The following is a 23648-nucleotide window of genomic DNA, read 5'->3' as shown; positions in this document are numbered from 1 at the left end:
GAAAATCGACAGAGCCGAAATCTGGACCTTAATGGAACCCAATTTTAGGCCCATAGTCACTCCCGACTGTAGGAAGTGCAGAAAACGACCCAGCTGAAATTCCTCTGTTGGGGCCTTCCTGGCCTCACACCACGCAACATATTTTCGCCAAATACGGTGATAATGGTTTGTGGTTACTTCTTTCCTGGCTTTTATCAGCGTAGGAATGATTTCCTCCGATATGCCCTTTTGCTTTAGGATCCGGAATTCAACCACCATGCCGTCCAACGCAGCCGCGGTAAGTCTTGGAACAGACAGGGCCCCTGCTGTAGCAGATTCTGTCTGAGCGGTAGAGGCCATGGGTCCTCTGATATTATTTCTGTAAGTTCTGGGTACCAAGCTCTTCTTGGCCCATCCGGAACCACGAGTATCGTTCTTACTCCTCGTTTTCTTATTATTCTCAGTACCTTTGGTATGAGAGGCAGAGGAGGGAACACATAAACCGACTGGTACACCCACGGTGTCACTAGAGCGTCCACAGCTATTGCCTGAGGGTCCCTTGACCTGGCGCAATATCTAGTTTTTTGTTTAGGTGGGACGCCCTCATGTCCTCCTGTGGCCTTTCCCAACGGTTTACCAACAGTTGGAAGACTTCTGGATGAAGTCCCCACTCTCCCGGGTGTCGGTCGTGTCTGCTGAGGAAGTCTGCTTCCCAGTTGTCCACTCCCGGAATGAACACTGCTGACAGTGCTAAGACGTGATTTTCCGCCCATCGGAGAATCCTTGTGGCTTCTGCCATCGCCATCCTGCTTCTTGTGCCGCCCTGTCGGTTTACATGGGCGACTGCCGTGATGTTGTCTGATTGGATCAGTACCGGCTGGTTTTGAAGCAGAGGCCTTGCCAGACTTAGGGCATTGTAAATGGCCCTCAGTTCCAGAATATTTATGTGTAGGGACGACTCCTGACTTGACCAAAGTTCTTGGAAATTTCTTCCCTGTGTGACTGCCCCCCAGCCTCGAAGGCTGGCATCCGTGGTTACCAGGACCCAGTCCTGTATGCCGAATCTGCGGCCCTCTTGAAGATGAGCACTCTGCAGCCACCACAGTAGAGATACCCTGGTCCTTGGAGACAGGGTTATCAGGCGATGCATCTGAAGATGCGATCCCGACCACTTGTCCAAGAGGTCCCACTAAAAGGTTCTTATATGGAACCTGCCGAATGGAATTTTGCTTCGTAAGAAGCTACCATTTTTCCCAGGACTCGTGTGCAGTGATGCACAGATACCTGTTTTGGTTTCAGGAGGTCTCTGACTAGAGATGACAGCTCCTTGGCTTTCTCCTGCAGGAGAAACACTTTTTTCTGTTCTGTGTCCAGAACCATCCCCAGGAACAGTAGGCGTGTGGTAGGAACCAGCTGTGACTTTGGAATGTATAGAATCCATCCGTGCTGTTGTAGCACTTCCCGAGATAGTGCTACTCCGACCAACAACTGCTCCTTGGACCTCGCCTTTATAAGGAGATCGTCCAAGTACGGGATAATTAAAACTCCCTTTTTTCGAAGGAGTATCATCATTTCTGCCATTACCTTGGTAAAGACCCTCGGTGCCGTGGACAGTCCAAACGGCAGTGTTTGGAATTGGTAATGGCAATCCTGTACCACAATCTGAGGTACTCCTGGTGAGGATGGTAAATGGGGACATGTAGGTAAGCATCCTTGATGTCCAGGGATACCATGTAATCCCCCTCCTCCAGGCTTGCAATAACCGCCCTGAGCGATTCCATCTTGAACTTGAATTTTTTTATGTATGTGTTCAAGGATTTCAAATTTAAAATGGGTCTCACCGAACCGTCCGGTTTCGGTACCACAAACAGTGTGGAATAGTAACCCCGTCCTTGTTGAAGTAGGGGCACCTTGACTATCACCTGCTGGGAATACAGCTTGTGAATTGCCTCTAGCACAGCCTCCCTGCCTGAGGGAGTTGTCGGCAAGGCAGATTTGAGGAAACGGCGGGGGGGAGACGCCTCGAATTCCAGCTTGTACCTCTGAGATACTACTTGAAGGATCCAGGGATCCACCTGTGAGCGAGCCCACTGATCGCTGAAATTTGTGAGGCGGCCCCCCCACCTTACCTGGCTACGCCTGTGGAGCCCCCGCGTCATGCGGTGGACTCAGAGGAAGCGGGGGAAGAATTTTGATTCTGGGAACTGGCTGACTGGTGCAGCTTTTTCCCTCTTCCCTTGTCTCTGTGCAGAAAGGAAGCGCCTTTGACCCGCTTGCTTTTCTGAAGCCGAAAGGACTGTACCTGATAATACAGTGCTTTTCTTAGGCTGTGAGGAAACCTGAGGTAAAAAATTTTCTTCCCAGCTGTTGCTGTGGATACAAGGTCCCAGAGACCATCCCCAAACAATTCCTCACCCTTATAAGGCTCTATGTGCCTTTTAAAGTCAGCATCACCTGTCCAGTGTCGGGTCTCTAATACCCTCCTGACAGAATGGACATTGCATTAATTCTGGATGCCAGCCGGCAAAATATCCCTCTGTGCATCCCTCATATATAAGACGACGTCTTATGTTCGCAAAATAGTATCCCTGTTTGACAGGGTTACAGACCACGCTGCAGCAGCACTATCTGCAGGTCTCAGTCTAGTACCTGAGTGTGTAAATACAGACTTCAGGATAGCCTCCTGCTTTTTATCAGCAGGTACCTTCAAAGTGTCCGTATCCTAAGACGGCAGTGCCACCTTTTTTAACAAACGTGTGAGCGCCTTATCCACCCTAGGGGATATCTCCCAGCGTAACTTATCCTCTGGCGGGAAAGGGTACGCCATCAGTAACTTTTTAGAAATTACCAGTTTCTTATCGGGGGAACCCACGCTTTTTCACACTTCATTCACTCATTTGATGGGGGAACAAAACACTGCCTGCTTTTTCTCCCCACACATAAAACCCTTTTTTAGTGGTACTTGGGTTAATGTCAGAAATGTGTAACACATTTTTTATTGCCGGGATCATGTAACGGATGTTCCTAGTGGATTGTGTATATGTCTCAACCTCGTCGACACTGGAGTCAGACTTTGTGTCGACATCTGTGTCTGCCATCTGAGGGAGCGGGCGTTTTTGAGCCCCTGATGGCCTTTGAGACGCCTGGGCAGGCGCGGGCTGAGAAGCCGGCTGTCCCATAGCTGTTACGTCATCCAGCCTTTTATGTAAGGAGTTGACACTGTCGGTTAATACCTTCCACCTATCCATCCACTCTGGTGTCGGCCCACAGGGGGCGACATCCCATTTATCGGCATCTGCTCCGCCTCCACATAAGCCTCCTCATCAAACATGTCGACACAGCCGTACCGACACACCGCACACACACAGGGAATGCTCTGACTGAGGACAGGACCCCACACAGCCCTTTGGGGAGACAGAGAGAGAGTATGCCAGCACACACCAGAGCGCTATATAATGTAGGGATAAACACTATCACTGAGTGAATTTTCCCCAATAGCTGCTTGTATAAACAATATTGCGCCTAAATTTAGTGCCCCCCTCTCTTTTTAACCCTTTGAGCCTGAAAACTACAGGGGAGAGCCTGGGGAGCTGTCTTCCAGCTACACTGTGAAGAGAAAATGGCGCCAGTGTGCCGAGGGAGATAGCTCCGCCCCTTTTTCGCGGACTTTTCTCCCGCTTTTTTTAATGGATTCTGGCAGGGGTAATTATCACATATATAGCCTCTGGGGCTATATATTGTGATTATTTTGCCAGCCAAGGTGTTTTTATTGCTGCTCAGGGCGCCCCCCCCCAGCGCCCTGCACCCTCAGTGACCGGAGTGTGAAGTGTGTATGAGGAGCAATGGCGCACAGCTGCAGTGCTGTGCGCTACCTTGGTGAAGACTGAAGTCTTCTGCCGCCGATTTTCCGGACCATCTTCATGCTTCTGGCTCTGTAAGGGGGACGGCGGCGCGGCTCCAGGAACGAACACCAAGGACGGGTCCTGCGGTCGATCCCTCTGGAGCTAATGGTGTCCAGAAGCCTAAGAAGCCCAAGCTAGCTGCAAGCAGGTAGGTTCGCTTCTTCTCCCCTTAGTCCCTCGTTGCAGTGAGCCTGTTGCCAGCAGGTCTCACTGTAAAATAAAAAACCTAACATATACTTTCTTTCTAGGAGCTCAGGAGAGCCCCTAGTGTGCATCCAGCTCGGCCGGGCACAGAAATCTAACTGAGGTCTGGAGGAGGGGCATAGAGGGAGGAGCCAGTGCACACCAGGTAGTACCAAATCTTTCTTTTAGTGTGCCCAGTCTCCTGCGGAGCCGTCTATTCCCCATGGTCCTTACGGAGTCCCCAGCATCCACTAGGACGTCAGAGAAAGGGGGCTGAATATGCAGCACTCCCTTAACAAACGTCTGAACTTCAGGCAGTGAAGCCAGTTCTTTTTGAAAGAAAATAGACAGGGCTGAAATCTGGACTTTAATGGATCCCAATTTTAGGCCCATAGTCACTCCTGACTGTAGGAAGTGCAGAAATCGACCCAGCTGAAATTCTTCTGTGGTGGCCTTCATAGCCTCACACCAAGCAACATATTTTCGCCATATGCGGTGATAATGCTTTGCTGTCACATCTTTTCTAGCTTTTATCAGCGTAGGAATGACTTCAACCGGAATGCCCTTTTCCATCAGGATCCGGCGTTCAACCGCCATGCCGTCAAACGCAGCCGCGGTAAGTCTTGGAACAGACAGGGCCCCTGCTGTAGCAGGTCCAGTCTGAGAGGCAGAGGCCAAGGGTCCTCTGAGATCATTTCTTGTAGTTCCGGGTACCAAGTCCTTCTTGGCCAATCCGGAACGATGAGTATAGTTCTTACTCCTCTCTTTCTTATTATCCTCAGCACCTTTGGTATGTGAGGAAGAGGAGGGAACACATAAACCGACTGGTACACCCACGGTGTCACTAGAGCGTCCACAGCTATCGCCTGAGGGTCCCTTTACCTGGCGCAATATCTTTTTAGCTTTTTGTTTAGGCGGGATGCCATCATGTCCACCTGTGGCCTTTCCCAACGGTTTACAATCAGTTGGAAGACTTCTGGATGAAGTCCCCACTCTCCCGGGTGGAAGTCGTGCCTGCTGAGGAAGTCTGCTTCCCAGTTGTCCACTCCCGGAATGAACACTGCTGACAGTGCTATCACGTGATTTTCCGCCCATCGGAGAATCCTTGTGGCTTCTGCCATCGCCATCCTGCTTCTTGTGCCGCCCTGTCGGTTTACATGGGCGACCGCCGTGATGTTGTCTGACTGAATCAGCACCGGCTGGTTTTGAAGCAGGGGTCTTGCCTGACTTAGGGCATTGTAAATGGCCCTTAGTTCCAGAATATTTATGTGTAGGGAAGCCTCCTGACTCGACCATTGTCCTTGGAAGTTTCTTCCCTGCGTGACTGCCCCCCAACCTCGGAGGCTTGCATCCGTGGTCACCAGGACCCAGTCCTGTATGCCGAATCTGCGTCCCTCTAGAAGATGAGCACTCTGCAGCCACCACAGCAGAGACACCCTGGCCCTCGGGGACAGGGTGATCAGCCGATGCATCTGGAGATGCGATCCGGACCACTTGTCTAACAGATCCCACTGAAAGATCCTTGCATGGAACCTGCCGAATGGAATTGCTTCGTAAGAAGCTACCATCTTTCCCAGGACTCGCGTGCAGTGATGCACCGACACCTGTTTTGGTTTCAGGAGGTCTCTGACCAGAGATGACAACTCCTTGGCCTTCTCCTCCGGGAGAAACACCTTCTTCTGTTCTGTGTCCAAAATCATACCCAGGAACAGCAGACGCGTCGTAGGAACCAGCTGCGACTTTGGAATATTCAGAATCCAGCCGTGCTGTTGTAGCACTTCCTGAGATAGTGCTACTCCGACCAACAACTGCTCCCTGGACCTCGCCTTTATAAGGAGATCGTCCAAGTATGGGATAATTATAACTCCCTTCTTTCGAAGGAGTATCATCATTTCGGCCATTACCTTGGTAAATACCCTCGGTGCCGTGGACAGACCAAACGGCAACGTCTGGAATTGGTAATGGCAGTCTTGTACCACAAAACGGAGGTACACCTGGTGAGGTGGGTAAATGGGGACATGCAGGTAAGCATCCTTGATGTCCAGTGATACCATGTAATCCCCTTCTTCCAGGCTTGCAATAACTGCCCTTAGCGATTCCATTTTGAACTTGAACCTTCTTATATAAGTGTTCAAGGATTTCAAATTTAGAATGGGTCTCACCGAACAGTCTGGTTTCGGTACCACAAACATTGTGGAATAGTAACCCCGTCCCTGTTGAAGGAGGGGAACTTTTATTATCACCTGCTGGAGGTACAGCTTGTGAATTGCCGCCAGCACTACCTCCCTGTCCGGGGGAGTAGCTGGAAAGGCTGATTTGAGGTAACGGCGAGGGGGAGACGTCTCGAATTCCAGCTTGTATCCCTGAGATACCACTTGTAGAACCCAGGGATCCACCTGTGAGCGAACCCACCGGTCGCTGAAGTTCCGGAGACGGGCCCCCACCGCACCTGGCTCCACCAGTGGAGCCCCAGCGTCATGCGGTGGATTTAGTGGAAGCAGGGGAGGATTTCTGTTCTTGGGAACTGGCTGTATGGTGCAGCTTTTTCCCTCTACCCCTGCCTCTGAGCAGAAAGGACGCGCCTTTAACCCGCTTGCCTTTCTGGGGCCGAAAGGACTGTACCTGATAATACGGTGCTTTCTTTGGCTGTGAGGGAACCTGGGGTAAAAATGTCGACTTCCCAGCTGTCGCTGTGGAAACGAGGTCCGAGAGACCATCCCCAAACAATTCCTCACCCTTGTAAGGCAAAACCTCCATGTGCCTTTTAGAATCTGCATCACCTGTCCACTGCCGAGTCCATAATACTCTCCTGGCAGAAATGAACATTGCATTTATTCTAGATGCCAGCCGGCAAATATCCCTCTGTGCATCTCTCATGTATAAGACTACGTCTTTAATATGCTCTATGGTTAGCAATATAGTGTCCCTGTCAAGGTAATCAATGTTATCAGACAGGGAATCAGACCACGCTGCTGCAGCACTGCACATCCATGCTGAAGCAATAGCAGGTCTCAGTATAGTACCTGAGTGTGTATATACAGACTTCAGGATAGCCTCCTGCTTTCTATCTGCAGGCTCCTTTAAGGCGGCCGTATCCTGAGACGGTAGTGCCACCTTTTTTGACAAGCGTGTGAGCGCTTTATCCACCCTCGGGAATGTCTCCCAACGTACCCTGTCCTCTGGCGGGAAAGGGTACGCCATTAGTAACTTTTTAGAAATCACTAGTTTTTTATCAGGGGAAGCCCACGCTTCTTCACACACTTCATTTAACTCATCTGAAGGGGGAAAAACCACTGGTTGCTTTTTCTCCCCAAACATAATACCCTTTTTAGTGGTACCTGGGTTAATGTCAGAAATGTGCAACACCTTTTTCATTGCCGTAATCATGCAACGGATGGCCCTAGTGGAATGTACATTAGTCTCGTCGTCGTCGACACTGGAGTCAGACTCCGTGTCGACATCTGTGTCTGCCATCTGAGGTAGCGGGCGTTTTTGAGCCCCTGATGGCCTTTAAGACGCCTGGGCAGGCACTGGCTGAGAAGCCGGCTGTCCCACAGCTGTTATGTCATCGAACCTTTTATGTAAGAAGTTGACACTGTCGGTTAATACCTTCCACATATCCATCCACTCTGGTGTCGACCCCGCAGGGGGTGACATCACATTTATCGGCACCCGCTCCGCCTCCACATAAGCCTCCTCGTCAAACATGTCGACACAGCCGTACCGACACACCGCACACACACAGGGAATGCTCTGACTGAGGACAGGACCCCACAAAGTCCTTTGGGGAGACAGAGAGAGAGTTTGCCAGCACACACCACAGCGCTATATAAACAGGGATTTACACTACACAAAGTGATTTTCCCTATAGCAGCTATAATATACAGTTTTGCGCCTAAATTTAGTGCCCCCCCCTCTCTTTTTTACCCTATTGAGCCTGGAAACTGCAGGGGAGAGCCTGGGGAGCGTCCTTCCAGCGGAGCTGTGAAGAGGAAATGGCGCCAGTGTGCTGAGGGAGATAGCCCCGCCCCTTTTTCGGCGAGCTTCTCCCGCTCTTTTATTAATATTATGGCAGGGGATTTTTACACATATATAGTTTATTAGACTATATTATGTGTTTATTTGCCATTTTAAGGTACTCTAATTGCAGCCCAGGGCGCCCCCCCCAGCGCCCTGCACCCATCAGTGACCGGAGTATGTGGTGTGCATAGGGAGCAATGACGCACAGCTCAGTGCTGTGCGCTACCTTAATGAAGACCGGAGTCTTCAGCCGCCGATTTCCAGGACGTTCTTCTTGCTTCTGGCTCTGCAAGGGGGACGGCGGCGCGACTCCGGGACCGGGGGACGGCGGCTGGGACTGTGTTCGATCCCTCTGGAGCTAATGGTGTCCAGTGGCCTAGAAGCCCAAGCTAGCTGCAAGCAGGTAGGTTCGCTTCTCTCCCCTAAGTCCCTCGTAGCAGTGAGTCTGTTGCCAGCAGATCTCACTGAAAATAAAAAACCTAATACTTTCTTTACTAGAAGCTCAGGAGAGCCCCTAGTGTGCAACCAGCTCGAGCCGGGCACAGATTCTAACTGAGGTCTGGAGGAGGGGCATAGAGGGAGGAGCCAGTGCACACCAGTAGTCCTAATTCTTTCTTAGAGTGCCCAGTCTCCTGCGGAGCCCGTCTATTCCCCATGGTCCTTACGGAGTTCCCAGCATCCACTAGGACGTCAGAGAAATCTTATTACAGAAAGAAGCACGCTGGATCTACACCCTACAAACAGTCAAACCGTTGGGTTTGAATGAGATTCTTTCCTATACATGTTTTCTGTGACTCCATAGCGTGTCTTTGTTATTGTTCTAATTGTGGCTACTGCTCGTTTATGTGTAATCCACATTAAACTACTCCTAGGGCCTCGTTAGTTGCCCTATTGAATAATGCACTATACATATGATCCTCCTAATTGTTTACTGAGCGTCAACAACAGTGCCCGGGACTGCTACGAGTCTTTACTATATAGTGCCCATGATACCGGATAGTTTGTGTCACGCTATTTTTCATATATGTTCCAATTGCTCTTTCATGATATATCTAGACCGGTTTATTATATACTATCTTTCTGCGTTGGTTGTCCCAGTTACCCGTGTGTATTTTATACATTTACATTCATTGCATTCCTATTGTTAGGCATGTACAGCCGGGTTGTCATGGTGACGGGTACACTTCACATTGGCTCCGCCCCCGTGGATGCAGGTCGCCGGCGCCGGCGTGCGCCCATGACGTCACTGAGAGTCCCGGAGAGCGGAGGATGGTGTTTACACGTGGTGATTGGTAATGTATTTATATGTTTGTATTTTCATTATGCAGTTGGTCTTGATAAAAGGATTTCGTCCTGAAACGTTGACTATAGCTGCTGTGCTGTGTCAAGTTATTTCATAGAGTCTCTATGAGTGCCGGCTGTTCTCGTTCTCATAATATATATATATATATATATATATATATATATATATATATATTAATTCAAGGTTTCTTATAATAATAGGTCTATTACTGCACATGCATTCTGCAGTTCCAAATTCCACTATTTATTTGCAACCCACAACACTCATAACAGGGGGAAAGTACACACAGGTGGCCACTCATGTAGTGTAACTCAAAATACCTTAGTTTTGCACTGGTGTGTCTCTATAGTCTGCCCAGTGCAGATCACAGTGCATGTCTCCTCTCCGCACTCGGGGGTTTCCTCCTATAAGGGTTAATTACATGGTAAGAATTTTAATTGTGGCATAAAATGTGTATGAGTATATTTATTTGTAACAAAGAAAGATTGATGCATTAGTTTGCCCTTGGATCTCAATAGACTATACATACACTAAATGTCAAGCAGATATACTAGGTTATTGGTAATGACTGTTCTTTCAAGCGACATTAATGTGCGGGAAGTAGACAAAACACAACCATTTGTTATTATAAGCTGTCCAAATTTTAATTCATACATTATTCACAGAACATCTCCATCAGTCATCCACACCACTCCAATACCTTATAGCAGAGGTTCCCAAACGCGGTCCTCAAGGCACCCCAACAGTCCTGGTTTTAAATGTATCCATGCTTGGCCACAGGTGACTTAATTAGCACCTAAGTCAATTTGATTTAACCATCTGTGCTGACCCATGGATATACCTAAAACCTGGACTGTTGGGGTGCCTTGAGGACCGCGTTTGGGAACCTCTGCCTTATACAGTATTACTCTATACTCTCCATCCAACCACACTCCATGCCTACCAACACATTGACTAGAGTTTTCCTTTCACTCAATTTTATTTGAAACTATGGGGTATATTCAATTGCGGTCAGATCCATTCTGAGATGCATTTGTCGGAATGGATCCAGCAAGCCCTATTCAATGAGCAGCCAAATCCGACTATCGGATTTGGCCGTTCCCGGTGTCCCGTCCGTGCAGCAGTCAGCCGTCCCTGTGCGTCTCCCGTACTGTATGCTTCTGCCCGCCGGCGTCCACGATGACTGCAGCTGCACTGTGTGACTAGTGTCAGACACAGTAGTGTGAGAGATCTGGACAGCGCCGTGCCCGCGGTCCTCAGCCGCCATACCTGCCTATGTGCCCTGCTGCCCCTATAGCCCGTCGCCCCGCTCCCCTGCCTCATCTTCTCAATCCGACTTTTTTTAAAGTCGGATTGGAATTGTCAGAAACTGGGCCAAAACCTGTTGGATTTGGCCCCGTTTCCGACAGAAGCACGCGGATCGGCGGCTATTCCGGCGATCCACGTGCTTTCCGAAATTCCCGACTTGTCGGAAAACTATGGGGGGGGGGGGGGGATTGAATATGTTGGAACCCCTACCGACCTGAAAAAGTCGAAAACTGCCGTCTTTCCGACAAGACGGCAGTTTCGACAGCAATTGAATATACCCTTATGTGTAACTTTCTACTGGTTTTCCCTCCCATACACCGCTGGTATCACACCATCAGAACATACAAAGTAAATCTGAAAGACATCCCAGCACGGCACCAAATTCCTAATTTTACATGACTGATTAATAAGAATATTATTAATGATTACCATCTTTATTTTTTTTATTATAAGAAAACTTCAGACTTGTATATCTGTGTGCGACAGTTTCTAAATCTGTATATGAAGCGCTACGATGCAGCAGCCACAGCTTTTCTTTAATACAAGTTCCATTGTGCTTTGTATACAGACTCAGTCTCACACAATATATACAAGTGTCATTAAATTAGTAAGTACACTCCTTGTGCCTAAGACGCATTTTCGGCAAAAAGAGGACGACGCCCGAAGCTGGCGGAGCTGCGTGGGACCTGTCAGCTCACTCACACCAGGCACCTGCTGCATGGCATATTGAGGCTGGATGTATTAGGACACATTTTCCCTATAGTACAGGACATAGGGGTATATTTAGAAAGTTGAGAAATTCAAAGAGTAATAATATGAAATATAAAGCCAGGAGTGTTTTGACTGTAATATTATTACCCTTTAAAATCCTGCAAACAGAACCACAGACTGCTTTCAAAGCAGTAACTTAAGCATACACCTCATACTTCCGAGAATTCTCAGAGCTGATGCAGAATGAAAATTTCTTAATCTTCCCCAAAAGATCTTTCGCCACACAATAAAAACTTGTTTCTGCATTGTTTTGCATTGTACGCTATACCTAGCTAGGAACACTTTCACTACACCCATCCCCTCTCTTTAAATTTTTGCTAGTCTATGAACATAACTGTCTTTCTCTGGTAAGGTATGCAATCTGGCAGTTATCAAAGCACACTTGGATATACAGCTGATCTACACTACAGTATGTAGACAGAAGTGATTGGACCGTGATCTTAGCCCGGTATACGTTCGGAAATACCGACACCAGAATACAGACACGTCAAAACACCAACGGCAGCATCCCGAAAGGATCAGGATTTAGGCTGCAGGGGGGGGGGGGGGGGGGGGTTAGGTTTAGGCACACTGCAGGTGTTGGGGGACTTTGGAGGTTAGGGTTAAGATGCAGCAGAGAGAGGGGGGGTTACAGTTAGGCAGTAATGCGGAAGGGTTAGGTTTAGGCTGCGGGAAGAGATTAGGTTTAGGCATCATCAGGGGGTGGTTAGAATTAGGGACTAATTGGGGAGATTAGGATTAGGCTGCGGACAGGAAAGGTTAGGGTTAGGTGATGGAGGTTACAATAGTTACCTCATCTGTGTCGGGATTGCTGCGATCGGTATATTGGTGTTGGCATACTGACCGCCGGGATTCCATACTGATTACCTTAACTCCAATGAGAACCTCTGGCACGAAATGAAGCGACGGGTGCATTCTAGACCGACTCAACGGTCTTCAGTGTCGCACTGTACTTAAAGCAGAATGGCAAAACATACCACCTGCTGTAGTCCAGGAACTTGAGGACAGTTTGAAAAGGAGGCTGTCTCCAATAATCACTGCACGTGGTGGACCTACAAAGTACTGACGTCAATAAAATCTCATTGATCTATTTGCTGTCTGTGTCCAATCACTTTTGTCCACATAGTGTAGATTTGTATTTGTAATGTTGAGCAGCCGTCATGTAATACTTTGAAAATTAACTTCCCATTATTTAGCTACGATAATAACAAATCACAAAGAACAGAAAGCCAAAGTTACACACACAGTCGCATAAAACAATGACCCCAAACTTCATAAGCTAGATATAATAAGATTTTACTTACCGATAAATCTATTTCTCGTAGTCCGTAGTGGATGCTGGGGACTCCGTCAGGACCATGGGGATTAGCGGCTCCGCAGGAGACAGGGCACAAAAATAAAGCTTTAGGATCAGGTGGTGTGCACTGGCTCCTCCCCCTATGACCCTCCTCCAAGCCTCAGTTAGGATACTGTGCCCGGACGAGCGTACACAATAAGGAAGGATTTTGAATCCTGGGTAAGACTCATACCAGCCACACCAATCACACCGTACAACTTGTGATCTGAACCCAGTTAACAGTATGACAACGTAGGAGCCTCTGAACAGACGGCTCACAACAAGAACAACCCGATTTTTTTGTAACAATAACTATGTACAAGTATTGCAGACAATCCGCACTTGGGATGGGCGCCCAGCATCCACTACGGACTACGAGAAATAGATTTATCGGTAAGTAAAATCTTATTTTCTCTAACGTCCTAGTGGATGCTGGGGACTCCGTCAGGACCATGGGGATTATACCAAAGCTCCCAAACGGGCGGGAGACTGCGGATGACTCTGCAGCACCGAATGAGAGAACTCCAGGTCCTCTTTAGCCAGGGTATCAAATTTGTAGAATTTTACAAACGTGTTCTCCCCCGACCACGTAGCTGCTCGGCAGAGTTGTAATGCCGAGACCCCTCGGGCAGCCGCCCAGGATGAGCCCACCTTCCTTGTGGAATGGGCCTTGACAGATTTAGGCTGTGGCAGGCCTGCCACAGAATGTGCAAGTTGAATTGTGCTACAAATCCAACGAGCAATCGTCTGCTTAGAAGCAGGAGCACCCAGCTTGTTGGGTGCATACAGTATAAACAGCGAGTCAGATTTTCTGACTCCAGCCGTCCTTGAAATATATATTTTCAATGCCCTGACAACGTCCAGCAACTTGGAATCCTCCAAATCGCTAGTAGCCGCAGGCACCACAATAGGCTGGTTCAGGTGAAACGCTGACACCACCTTAGGCAGAAAATGAGGACGCGTCCGCAGTTCTGCCCTGTCCGAATGGAAAATCAGATATGGGCTTTTATACGATAAAGCCGCCAATTCTGACACTCTCCTGGCTGAAGCCAGGGCCAGTAGCATGGTTACTTTCCATGTAAGATATTTCAAATCCGCCGATTTGAGTGGCTCAAACCAATGGGATTTGAGAAAATCCAAAACTACATTAAGGTCCCACGGAGCCACTGGGGGCACAACCGGGGGCTGTATATGTAGTACTCCTTTTCCAAAAGTCTGGACTTCAGGAACTGAAGCCAATTCTTTCTGGAAGAAAATCGACAGGGCCGAAATTTGAACCTTAATGGACCCCAACTTGAGGCCCATAGACAATCCTGTTTGCAGGAAATGTAGGAATCGACCCAATTGAAATTCCTCCGTGGGGGCCTTCCTGGCCTCACACCACGCAACATATTTTCTCCAAATGCGGTGATAATGTTGTGCAGTCACCTCCTTCCTGGCTTTTACCAGTGTAGGAATGACCTCTTCTGGAATGCCTTTTTCCCTTAGAATTCGGCGTTCAACCGCCACGCCGTCAAACGCAGCCGCGGTAAGTCTTGGAATAGACACGGTCCCTGCTGAATCAGGTCCCGTCTTAGAGGTAGAGGCCACGGATTTTCCGTGAGCATCTTCTGAAGTTCCGGGTACCAAGTTCTTCTTGGCCAATCCGGAGCCACGAGTATCGTTCTTACTCCCCTTTGCCGTATAATTCTCAGTACTTTGGGTATGAGAGGCAGAGGAGGAAACACATACACTGACTGGAACACCCACGGTGTTACCAGAGCGTCCACAGCTATTGCCTGAGGGTCTCTTGACCTGGCACAATACCTGTCCAGTTTTTTGTTGAGGCGAGACGCCATCATATCCACCTTTGGTTTTTCCCAACGGTTCACAATCATGTGGAAGACTTCTGGATGAAGTCCCCACTCTCCCGGGTGTAGATCGTGTCTGCTGAGGAAGTCTGCTTCCCAGTTGTCCACTCCCGGAATGAACACTGCTGACAGTGCTATCACATGATCTTCCGCCCAGCGAAGAATCCTTGCAGCTTCTGCCATTGCTCTCCTGCTTCTTGTGCCGCCCTGTCTGTTTACGTGGGCGACTGCCGTGATGTTGTCCGACTGGATCAACACCGGCTGACCCTGAAGCAGGGGTTTTGCCAGGCTTAGAGCATTGTAAATCGCTCTTAGCTCCAGTATATTTATGTGAAGAGACATCTCCAGGCTTGACCATACTCCCTGGAAGTTTCTTCCCTGTGTGACCGCTCCCCAGCCTCTCAGACTGGCATCCGTGGTCACCAGGACCCAGTCCTGTATGCCGAATCTGCGGCCTTCTAACAGATGAGCACTCTGCAACCACCACAGAAGAGACACCCTTGTCCGTGGCGATAAGGTTATCCGCTGATGCATCTGCAGATGCGATCCGGACCATTTGTCCAGCAGATCCCACTGAAAAGTTCGTGCGTGGAATCTGCCGAATGGGATTGCTTCGTAAGAAGCCACCATCTTTCCCAGGACTCTTGTGCATTGATGCACAGACACTTTTCCTGGTTTTAGGAGGTTCCTGACAAGTTCGGATAACTCCTTGGCTTTCTCCTCCGGAAGAAACACCTTTTTCTGAACCGTGTCCAGAATCATTCCCAGGAACAGCAGACGTGTTGTCGGGGTCAACTGAGATTTTGGAAAATTCAGAATCCACCCGTGTTGTTGCAGCACTACTTGGGTTAGTGCTACTCCGTCCTCCAGCTGTTCTCTGGACCTTGCCCTTATCAGGAGATCGTCCAAGTAAGGGATAATTAATACGCCTCTTCTTCGCAGAAGAATCATCATTTCGGCCATTACCTTGGTAAAGACCCGAGGTGCCGTGGACAATCCAAACGGCAGCGTCTGAAACTGATAATGACAGTTTTGCACCACGAACCTGAGGTACCCTTGATGTGAAGGGCAAATTGGGACATGCAGGTAAGCATCTTTTATGTCCAGGGACACCATAAAGTCCCCTTCTTCCAGATTCGCTATCACTGCTCTGAGTGATTCCATCTTGAACTTGAATTTTTGTATGTACAGGTTCAAAGATTTCAGATTTAGAATAGGTCTTACCGAGCCGTCCGGCTTCGGTACCACAAATAGCGTGGAGTAATACCCCTTTTCCTGTTGTAGGAGGGGTACCTTGACTATCACCTGCTGAGAAAACAGCTTGTGAATGGCTTCCAATACCGTCGCCCTGTCTGAGGGAGACGTTGGTAAAGCAGACTTTAGGAACCGGCGAGGGGGAGACTTCTCGAATTCCAACCTGTAACCCTGAGATGCTACCTGCAGGATCCAGGGGTCCACCTGTGAGCAAGCCCACTGCGCGCTGAAATTCTTGAGTCGACCCCCCACCGTTCCTGAGTCCGCTTGTAAAGCCCCAGCGTCATGCTGAGGGCTTTGCAGAACCCGCGGAGGGCTTCTGTTCCTGGGAAGGAGCTGCTTGCTGCCCTCTCTTACCCTTTCCTCTGCCTCGGGGCAGATATGACTGTCCTTTTGCCCGCTTCTTATAGGACCGAAAGGACTGCGGCTGAAAAGACGGTGTCTTTTTCTGTTGGGAGGGGGTCTGAGGTAAAAAGGTGGATTTCCCGGCAGTTGCCGTGGCCACCAAATCCGATAGACCGACGCCAAATAATTCCTCCCCTTTATACGGCAATACTTCCATATGCCGTTTGGAATCCGCATCACCTGACCACTGTCGTGTCCATAAACTTCTTCTGGCAGATATGGACATCGCACTTACTCTCGATGCCAGAGTGCAAATATCCCTCTGAGCATCTCGCATATAAAGAAAAGCATCCTTTAATTGCTCTAAAGTCTGTAAAATACTGTCCCTATCCAGGGTATCAATATTTTCAGTCAGGGAATCCGACCAGACCACCCCAGCACTGCACATCCAGGCTGAGGCGATGGCTGGTCGCAGTATAACACCAGTATGTGTGTATATACTTTTTAGGGTAGATTCCAGCCTCCTATCAGCTGGATCCTTGAGGGCGGCCGTATCAGGAGACGGTAACGCCACTTGTTTTGATAAGCGTGTGAGCGCCTTATCCACCTTAGGGGGTGTTTCCCAGCGCGCCCTAACCTCTGGCGGGAAAGGGTATAATGCCAATAACTTTTTTGAAATTAGCACTTTTCTATCTGGGTTAACCCACGCTTCATCACATACATCATTCAATTCCTCTGATTCAGGAAAAACTACAGGTAGTTTTTTCACCCCCCACATAATACCCCTTTTTGTGGTACTTGTAGTATCAGAGATATGCAAAGCCTCCTTCATTGCCGTGATCATATAACGTGTGGCCCTACTGGAAAATACGTTTGTTTCTTCACCGTCGACACTAGATTCAGTGTCCGTGTCTGGGTCTGTGTCGACCGACTGAGGTAAAGGGCGTTTTACAGCCCCTGACGGTGTCTGAGACGCCTGGGCAGGTACTAACTGGTTTTCCGGCCGTCTCATGTCGTCAACTGATTTTTGTAATGTGCTGACATTATCACGTAATTCCATAAACAAAGCCATCCATTCCGGTGTCGACTCCCTGGGGGGTGACATCACCATTACCGGCAATTGCTCTGCCTCCACACCAACATCGTCCTCATACATGTCGACACACACGTACCGACACACAGCAGACACACAGGGAATGCTCTATTGAAGACAGGACCCCACTAGCCCTTTGGGGAGACAGAGGGAGAGTTTGCCAGCACACACCCAAGCGCTATAATATATATGGGAACAACCCTATATAAGTGTTGTATCCTTATAGCAGCTTAAATATAGTAATATCGCCAAAAAAAGTGCCCCCCCTCTCTGTTTTACCCTGTTTCTGTAGTGCAGTGCAGGGGAGAGTCCTGGGAGCCTTCCTCACAGCGGAGCTGAGCAGGAAAATGGCGCTGTGTGCTGAGGAGAATAAGCCCCGCCCCCTATTTCGGCTGGCTCTTCTCCGGAGTTTGTGAGATCTGGCAGGGGTTAAATACATCCATATAGCCTCAAGGGCTATATGTGATGTATTTTTTAGCCATAAAAAGGTATTATACATTGCTGCCCAGGGCGCCCCCCCAGCGCCCTGCACCCTCCGTGACCGCTGTGTGAAGTGTGCTGACAACAATGGCGCACAGCTGCAGTGCTGTGCGCTACCTCAGGAAGACTGAAAAGTCTTCTGCCGCCTGCTTCTGGACCTCTTCCATCTTCGGCATCTGCAAGGGGGGTCGGCGGCGCGGCTCCGGGACCGGACTCCATGGCTGGGCCTGTGTTCGATCCCTCTGGAGCTAATGGTGTCCAGTAGCCTAAGAAGCCAATCCATCCTGCACGCAGGTGAGTTGACTTCTCTCCCCTAAGTCCCTCGATGCAGTGAGCCTGTTGCCAGCAGGACTCACTGAAAATAAAAAACCTAAAAACTTTTTCTAAGCAGCTCTTTAGGAGAGCCACCTAGATTGCACCCTGCTCGGACGGGCACAAAAACCTAACTGAGGCTTGGAGGAGGGTCATAGGGGGAGGAGCCAGTGCACACCACCTGATCCTAAAGCTTTATTTTTGTGCCCTGTCTCCTGCGGAGCCGCTAATCCCCATGGTCCTGACGGAGTCCCCAGCATCCACTAGGACGTTAGAGAAAATCAATTATATAAAAGAGGTAGACAGTTTCTGGTGCCCTAAATAAACTATTACAGAACTGACAAATGATCTGACATCAGAGGCAGTAACAGAGGGTAACAGGTAAAATTGGACACTGTACAATATATAGCTCAAACATTATGTGGTGGATTCATACCGAACCAGCTCAGTTATGATGTGAGGCATAAAGAGGGAATAAAATATAGTTTAAAAATACATCAAGAGCTACTGTGTAAATTTTAAGAACAGCATTAAATAATATTTTTTACATTCAAAGTGGGAATTGGAAAGCTAAGCGGGATACTCATTTTTAATAAGGAATGGCAGAAATACAACTACTAAAGTATCTTTTCCATTTTTTAACTCCTTTACCGAATATGAACCTAGTACGGATATCAGCCTTACTGAATATTTAGATTTCTGAAAATACATCCATGGTAAAGCAATACTGGCAGTATGAACGGGTTCACATTTAATTCCCTTCCGTAAATAAACATCTGTGACTACGTGTCGAACATCTTGTTAAGGAAACTGCCAGCACATAATTCCCATATGCAGTAGTCTTGTAGTGGCTGCCTACAACTAGTGAACAGTTTACCCCCACAGCTGGTGCTAGTCTGGTGGTGGAGTTCCACCACAAAGATTGGTCAGTTATGGCACATTACGGTAAGAGAACCCGAACAAGAAGTAAAAACATGAATAAACTGTCTAATGAAGGGAAAAACACACGCACATTAAGGGTGGCAGATGAAGCCCATAATTTAACAACTCCTCTGTCTACGTATACAAAAAGCTCCATATTTTCCATTATAAATGCAGATACGTATCTCTCTAAGGGGGAAATTCAATTAGGTGCCAGAAGAATATGCCCGACACTGCTGCACTTTACGGTGGCTGGGATCTTGCTCAAAAATGCTTGATGCCCCATTGGCAGCAAGCACTTTTAGGCAAATTCGGCATTTAGCCGGCTGGGAGAAGGGGAGGATCGGCCTGCCGTTGCTGGCTTTTAAATGCTGCAGCAACGGCTCATATGCTCCCTTTGCATCTAATTGAGTTCCCTCCTGTGTGCATGTGTGTTTACAATAGACAAAATAGTTAAATAAGACCAGAAGTAGCATATTAAAACATATACGACTGAGAGAAAATGAACCATGCATAAAAAAATATTGCAGTTTGGCTATATCATATTTTGATGTACTTGCACTAGTGGTTTTAAATGCATAATACTAGACCTGACCTATATAAATAAACAATAAGCAAACAAACCTTAGCCTTGCGGAACACACGCTTTTCTCCAGTACTTGGGGTTACTTTACGTTTTATCATTGACAATAATTCTTCTTGGCCACGCTTGAAAAATTGGTGCTGATATCTGCCTGAACAGTATTTATCATGCCTAGCTGCACCAGTCTCATCCTGCATAACTTTATGGAAGCCATCTGTAAAAGCAAAACAAAAAAAAATAGGATTTTAATTACCTTTTCTCCATGTATATAAGGGATATTAGGGAATCTAGTACGATGGGGTATAAAACGAGATCCAAGTGAGCCAGTGCACTTTAAATTTCTTCAACTGGGTGTGCTGGCTCCTCCCCTCTATGCCCCCTCCCACAGGCAGTTATAGGTAAAAACGTGCCCGAAGGAGAAAGCACATATATGAGAGAAGGAAATATGATAACAAAGAGTGGTGAGATTTACAGACCAGCACACCACTAACATATAACAACCAGCAACGGCTGGTAACAACAGCAGCAACCGCTGAACAGATAACCACATAACAACCTGCAGAAAAGTCAACGCACTGAGGCGGGCGCCCAATATCCCTTATGGACTACGAGAAAAGGATTTACCAGTTGGAAATTAAAATCCTATTTTCTCTAGCATCCAGTGGGATATTGGGGAATCTAGTACGATGAGTACCTCCCAAAGCATCCAGAACGGGCGTAGACTGCTGCAGCACCGCCTGCCCAAACTGGGTATCCTCCGTGTAGATTTTCAGAAAAGTGTTCTTCCCCGACCAGGGGGTAAATTTACTAAGGTGGGAGATTTTTAGAACTGGTGATGTTGCCCATGGCAACCAATCAGATTCTTCTTACCATTTTTCTAGCTGCTTCTAGCAGATAATAGATATAATCTGATTGGTTGCTATGGGCAACATTACCAGTTCTAAAAATCTCCCACCTTAGTAAATTTACCCCCAGGTAGCAGCTCGGCAAAGTTGTAAGGCCGAGACTCCAGGAGGCAGCCACCCAGGAAGAACCCACTGATCTCGTAAAGTGGGCCTTCAGAGACTTAGGAACAGGTAAGGCTGCCGACACAAAGGCCTGTTGAATAGTAAGCCTAATCCAACGAGCAATGGACTGCTTTGAAGCAGGACAGCCCTTTTTCTTTGCATCATAGAGCACTATCAAAGAATCCGTCTTTCTGATCCGAGACGTCCTCTTGACATACAGTAGATCTTTAAGGATCGCACAGCATCCAACGCCTCCAGAGGAGCAGAAGCGCCAGAACCAGACGGAATCATAATAGGCTGATTTAAGTGAAACGCAGAGACAACCTTCGGCAGGAACTGCTGTCTAGTTCGGAGCTCTGCTCTGTCCTCGTAAAAGACCAAGTATGGACTTTTACACGATAAGGCCCCCAATTCTGAGACACGTCGAGCAGAAGCCAGGGTCAGTAACATCACCGTTTCCACGTGAGGTACTTGTCTTCTACCGTCTTCAGAGGTTCAAACCAGGAGGACTGTAGAAAATCCAAACACTACATTCAGATCCCAAGGTGCCATAGGCGGCACAAAAGGAGGTTGGATGTGGAGTACCCCTTGCAAGAATTTCTGAACTTCTACAACACTGCCAATTTCTTCTGGAAGAAAATGGAGAGGGCTGAAATCTGGACCTTAATGGAACCCAGACGTAAGCCTTTATCCACACCAGCCTGCAGGAAACGTAAGAAACGTCCCAAGTGAAACTCAGCAGGCGGACACGTGCGCTCCTCGCACCAGGAGACATATCTCCTCCAGATATGATGATAGTGTTTTGATGTCACCGGTTTTCTTGCCTGAACCATGGTAGCAATAACCTTTTTGGAAAGGCCCTTGTGAGCTAGGATGTTCCACTCACCCTACACGCCATCAAACGAAGTCACCGTAAGTCCAGGTAGACAAACGGTCCTTGTTGAAGAAGATCGCTTCTTAGTGGCAGAGGCCAAGGGTCTTCGACGGACATGTCCAGTAGATCCACGTACCACGCCCTCCGAGGCCAATCCGGGGCAATCAGAATTGCCTGGACTCTGATTCCTGATTCGCTTTAGCACCCTTGGGAGCAATGGAATCGGAGGAAACAGGTAGACCAGCCAGTAAGGCCAAGGCGACGCCAGTGCATCCACTGCCCTCGCCCGAGGGTCCCTGGTTCGTGAACAATACTAGGGAAGTTTCTTGTTGAGACGAGAAGCCATCAAGTCTATCTGCGGGCATCCCCACCGGTTATTGACCTGCTGGAACACCTGCTGGTGGAGACCCCACTCCCCTGGGTGGAGATTGTGACGACTCAGGAAGTCCGCTTCCCAGTTGTCCACTCCCGGAATGAAGATTGCTAACAGAGCTCTTGCATTTCCTTCCGCCCAGAGGAGTATCCGTGACACCTCTTGCATGCAGGCTCTGCTTTTTGTCCCTCCTTGTCGATTGATATACACCACCGCCGTGGCATTGTCCGACTGTACCTGGATCGAGTGATCCCTGAGCAGAGGAGAGGCCTGAAGCAAAGCATTGTAGATCACCCAAAATTCCAGAATGTTGATTGAAAAGGAGGCTTTCGTGGGTTGACCACCTGCGCTGGAACTGCGCCCCTTGGGTGACAGCTCCCCATCCCCTTAGACTCGCATCCGTCGTGAGGAGGGTCCAATCCTGAAACCCAAAACTCCGGCCTTCCAGGAGATTGAAGGAATGTAGCCACCACAGGAGGGAAATCCTGGCCTGAGGTGACAGCCGAATCATCCGGTGCAACTGCAGATGTGATCCGGACCACCTGCTCAGGAGATCCAATTGAAATGTTCTGGCATGGAACCTCCCATACTGGATCGCCTCGTATGAGGCGACCATCTTCTTTCCCAACAATCTTATGCAAAGATGGATGGACACTCGAGTAGGACGGAGCACCATGCGGACCATCTCCTGAAGTGTTCTTACCTTGTCCTCTGGTAGGGACACCTTCTGGGCCACAGTATCCAGCAACATCCCCAGGAATAGGAGCCTCTGAGTTGGCTCCAGGTGGGACTTCTGTAAGTTGAGAATCCACCCATGGTGTGACAGAAGTTGGATAGTGCAGTCGATATGGAGCAATAAAAGCTCCCTGGATCTTGTTTTTATCAGAAGATTGTCCAGGTAAGGAACAACAAAGCCCCCCCCTGGACTCGGAGTTGGAACATCATCTCCGCCATCACCTTGGTGAATAGCCTAGTGGCTGTAGACAGGCCGAAGGGCAGTGCCTGGAATTGGAAGCGATTGTCCAGCAGGGCAAACCGCAGGTACGCCTGATGAGGTGGCCAAATCGGAATATGGAGGTAGATGTCCTTTATATCCAAGGAGACCATGAATACCTGTTCTTCCAGGCCTGCAATCACTGCTCGCAGGGATTCCATTTTGAACTAGAACACCTTCAAATAAGGATTCAAGGATTTTAGATTCAAAATGGGTTTTACCGATCCGTCCGGTTTCGGCACCACAAATAGGCTGGAGTAAAACCCCTTGCGCGTTGCTGTATTGGAACAATGACGTGGGATTGGACCAACTTTTGGATAGCCCGTTGCAACGTAACTTATATATCCTCCTAAGCTGGTAAGCTTGATTTGAAAAATCGTTGGGGTGGGGAAGTACTGTCGAAGTCCAGCTTGTAGCCCTGAGAAACGAGATTTCTGACCCAGATATCCTGGCAGGAAGTCTCCCAGACGCAGCTGAAGTGATGCAGTCGAGTTCCCATGTTGAGATCCCCTCGGGGTGGGTGGGCACAGTCATACTGAGACCTTAGCAGATGCAGAAGTGGTGGTCTTTTCCTGAGAGCTGTTGCTTGCAGGCTTTCTAGATTTACCTCTGTTGCCTCTAGTCGCACTGGAGGCACCTCTGGCCTTTGATCGAAATCTGTGAGACTGAAAGAACTGAACAGAAGGCCCCGGGCAGGAGCGTCTCGCCGGCGGGGCCCCAGAGGGGAGAAACGTGGATTACCCAGCCGTAACTTTGGAAA

At 48.6% G+C, this 23648-nt stretch overlaps 1 protein-coding gene across 2 annotated transcripts in view; it reads right to left on the bottom strand.

Annotated features, from left to right (window-relative positions):
• The window catches only part of LOC134909888 (heat shock factor protein 2-like), a 333359-nt gene that overhangs the window by 287825 nt on the left and 21886 nt on the right, over window positions 1-23648 (bottom strand). For both annotated transcript variants that reach the window (XM_063917241.1, XM_063917242.1), the window contains exons 3-4: window positions 19682-19854; window positions 9708-9791 (exon numbers count right to left, since the gene is read on the bottom strand). In XM_063917241.1, the coding sequence (XP_063773311.1) occupies window positions 9708-9791; window positions 19682-19854 (257 nt within the window). The remainder of the gene's footprint in view (window positions 1-9707; window positions 9792-19681; window positions 19855-23648) is intronic.

The sequence above is a fragment of the Pseudophryne corroboree genome, chromosome 4 (assembly GCF_028390025.1).
Source record: "Pseudophryne corroboree isolate aPseCor3 chromosome 4, aPseCor3.hap2, whole genome shotgun sequence".
In the NCBI taxonomy this organism is placed as follows: Eukaryota; Metazoa; Chordata; class Amphibia; order Anura; family Myobatrachidae; genus Pseudophryne; species Pseudophryne corroboree.
This window is presented reverse-complemented; position numbering and strand designations above follow the sequence as displayed.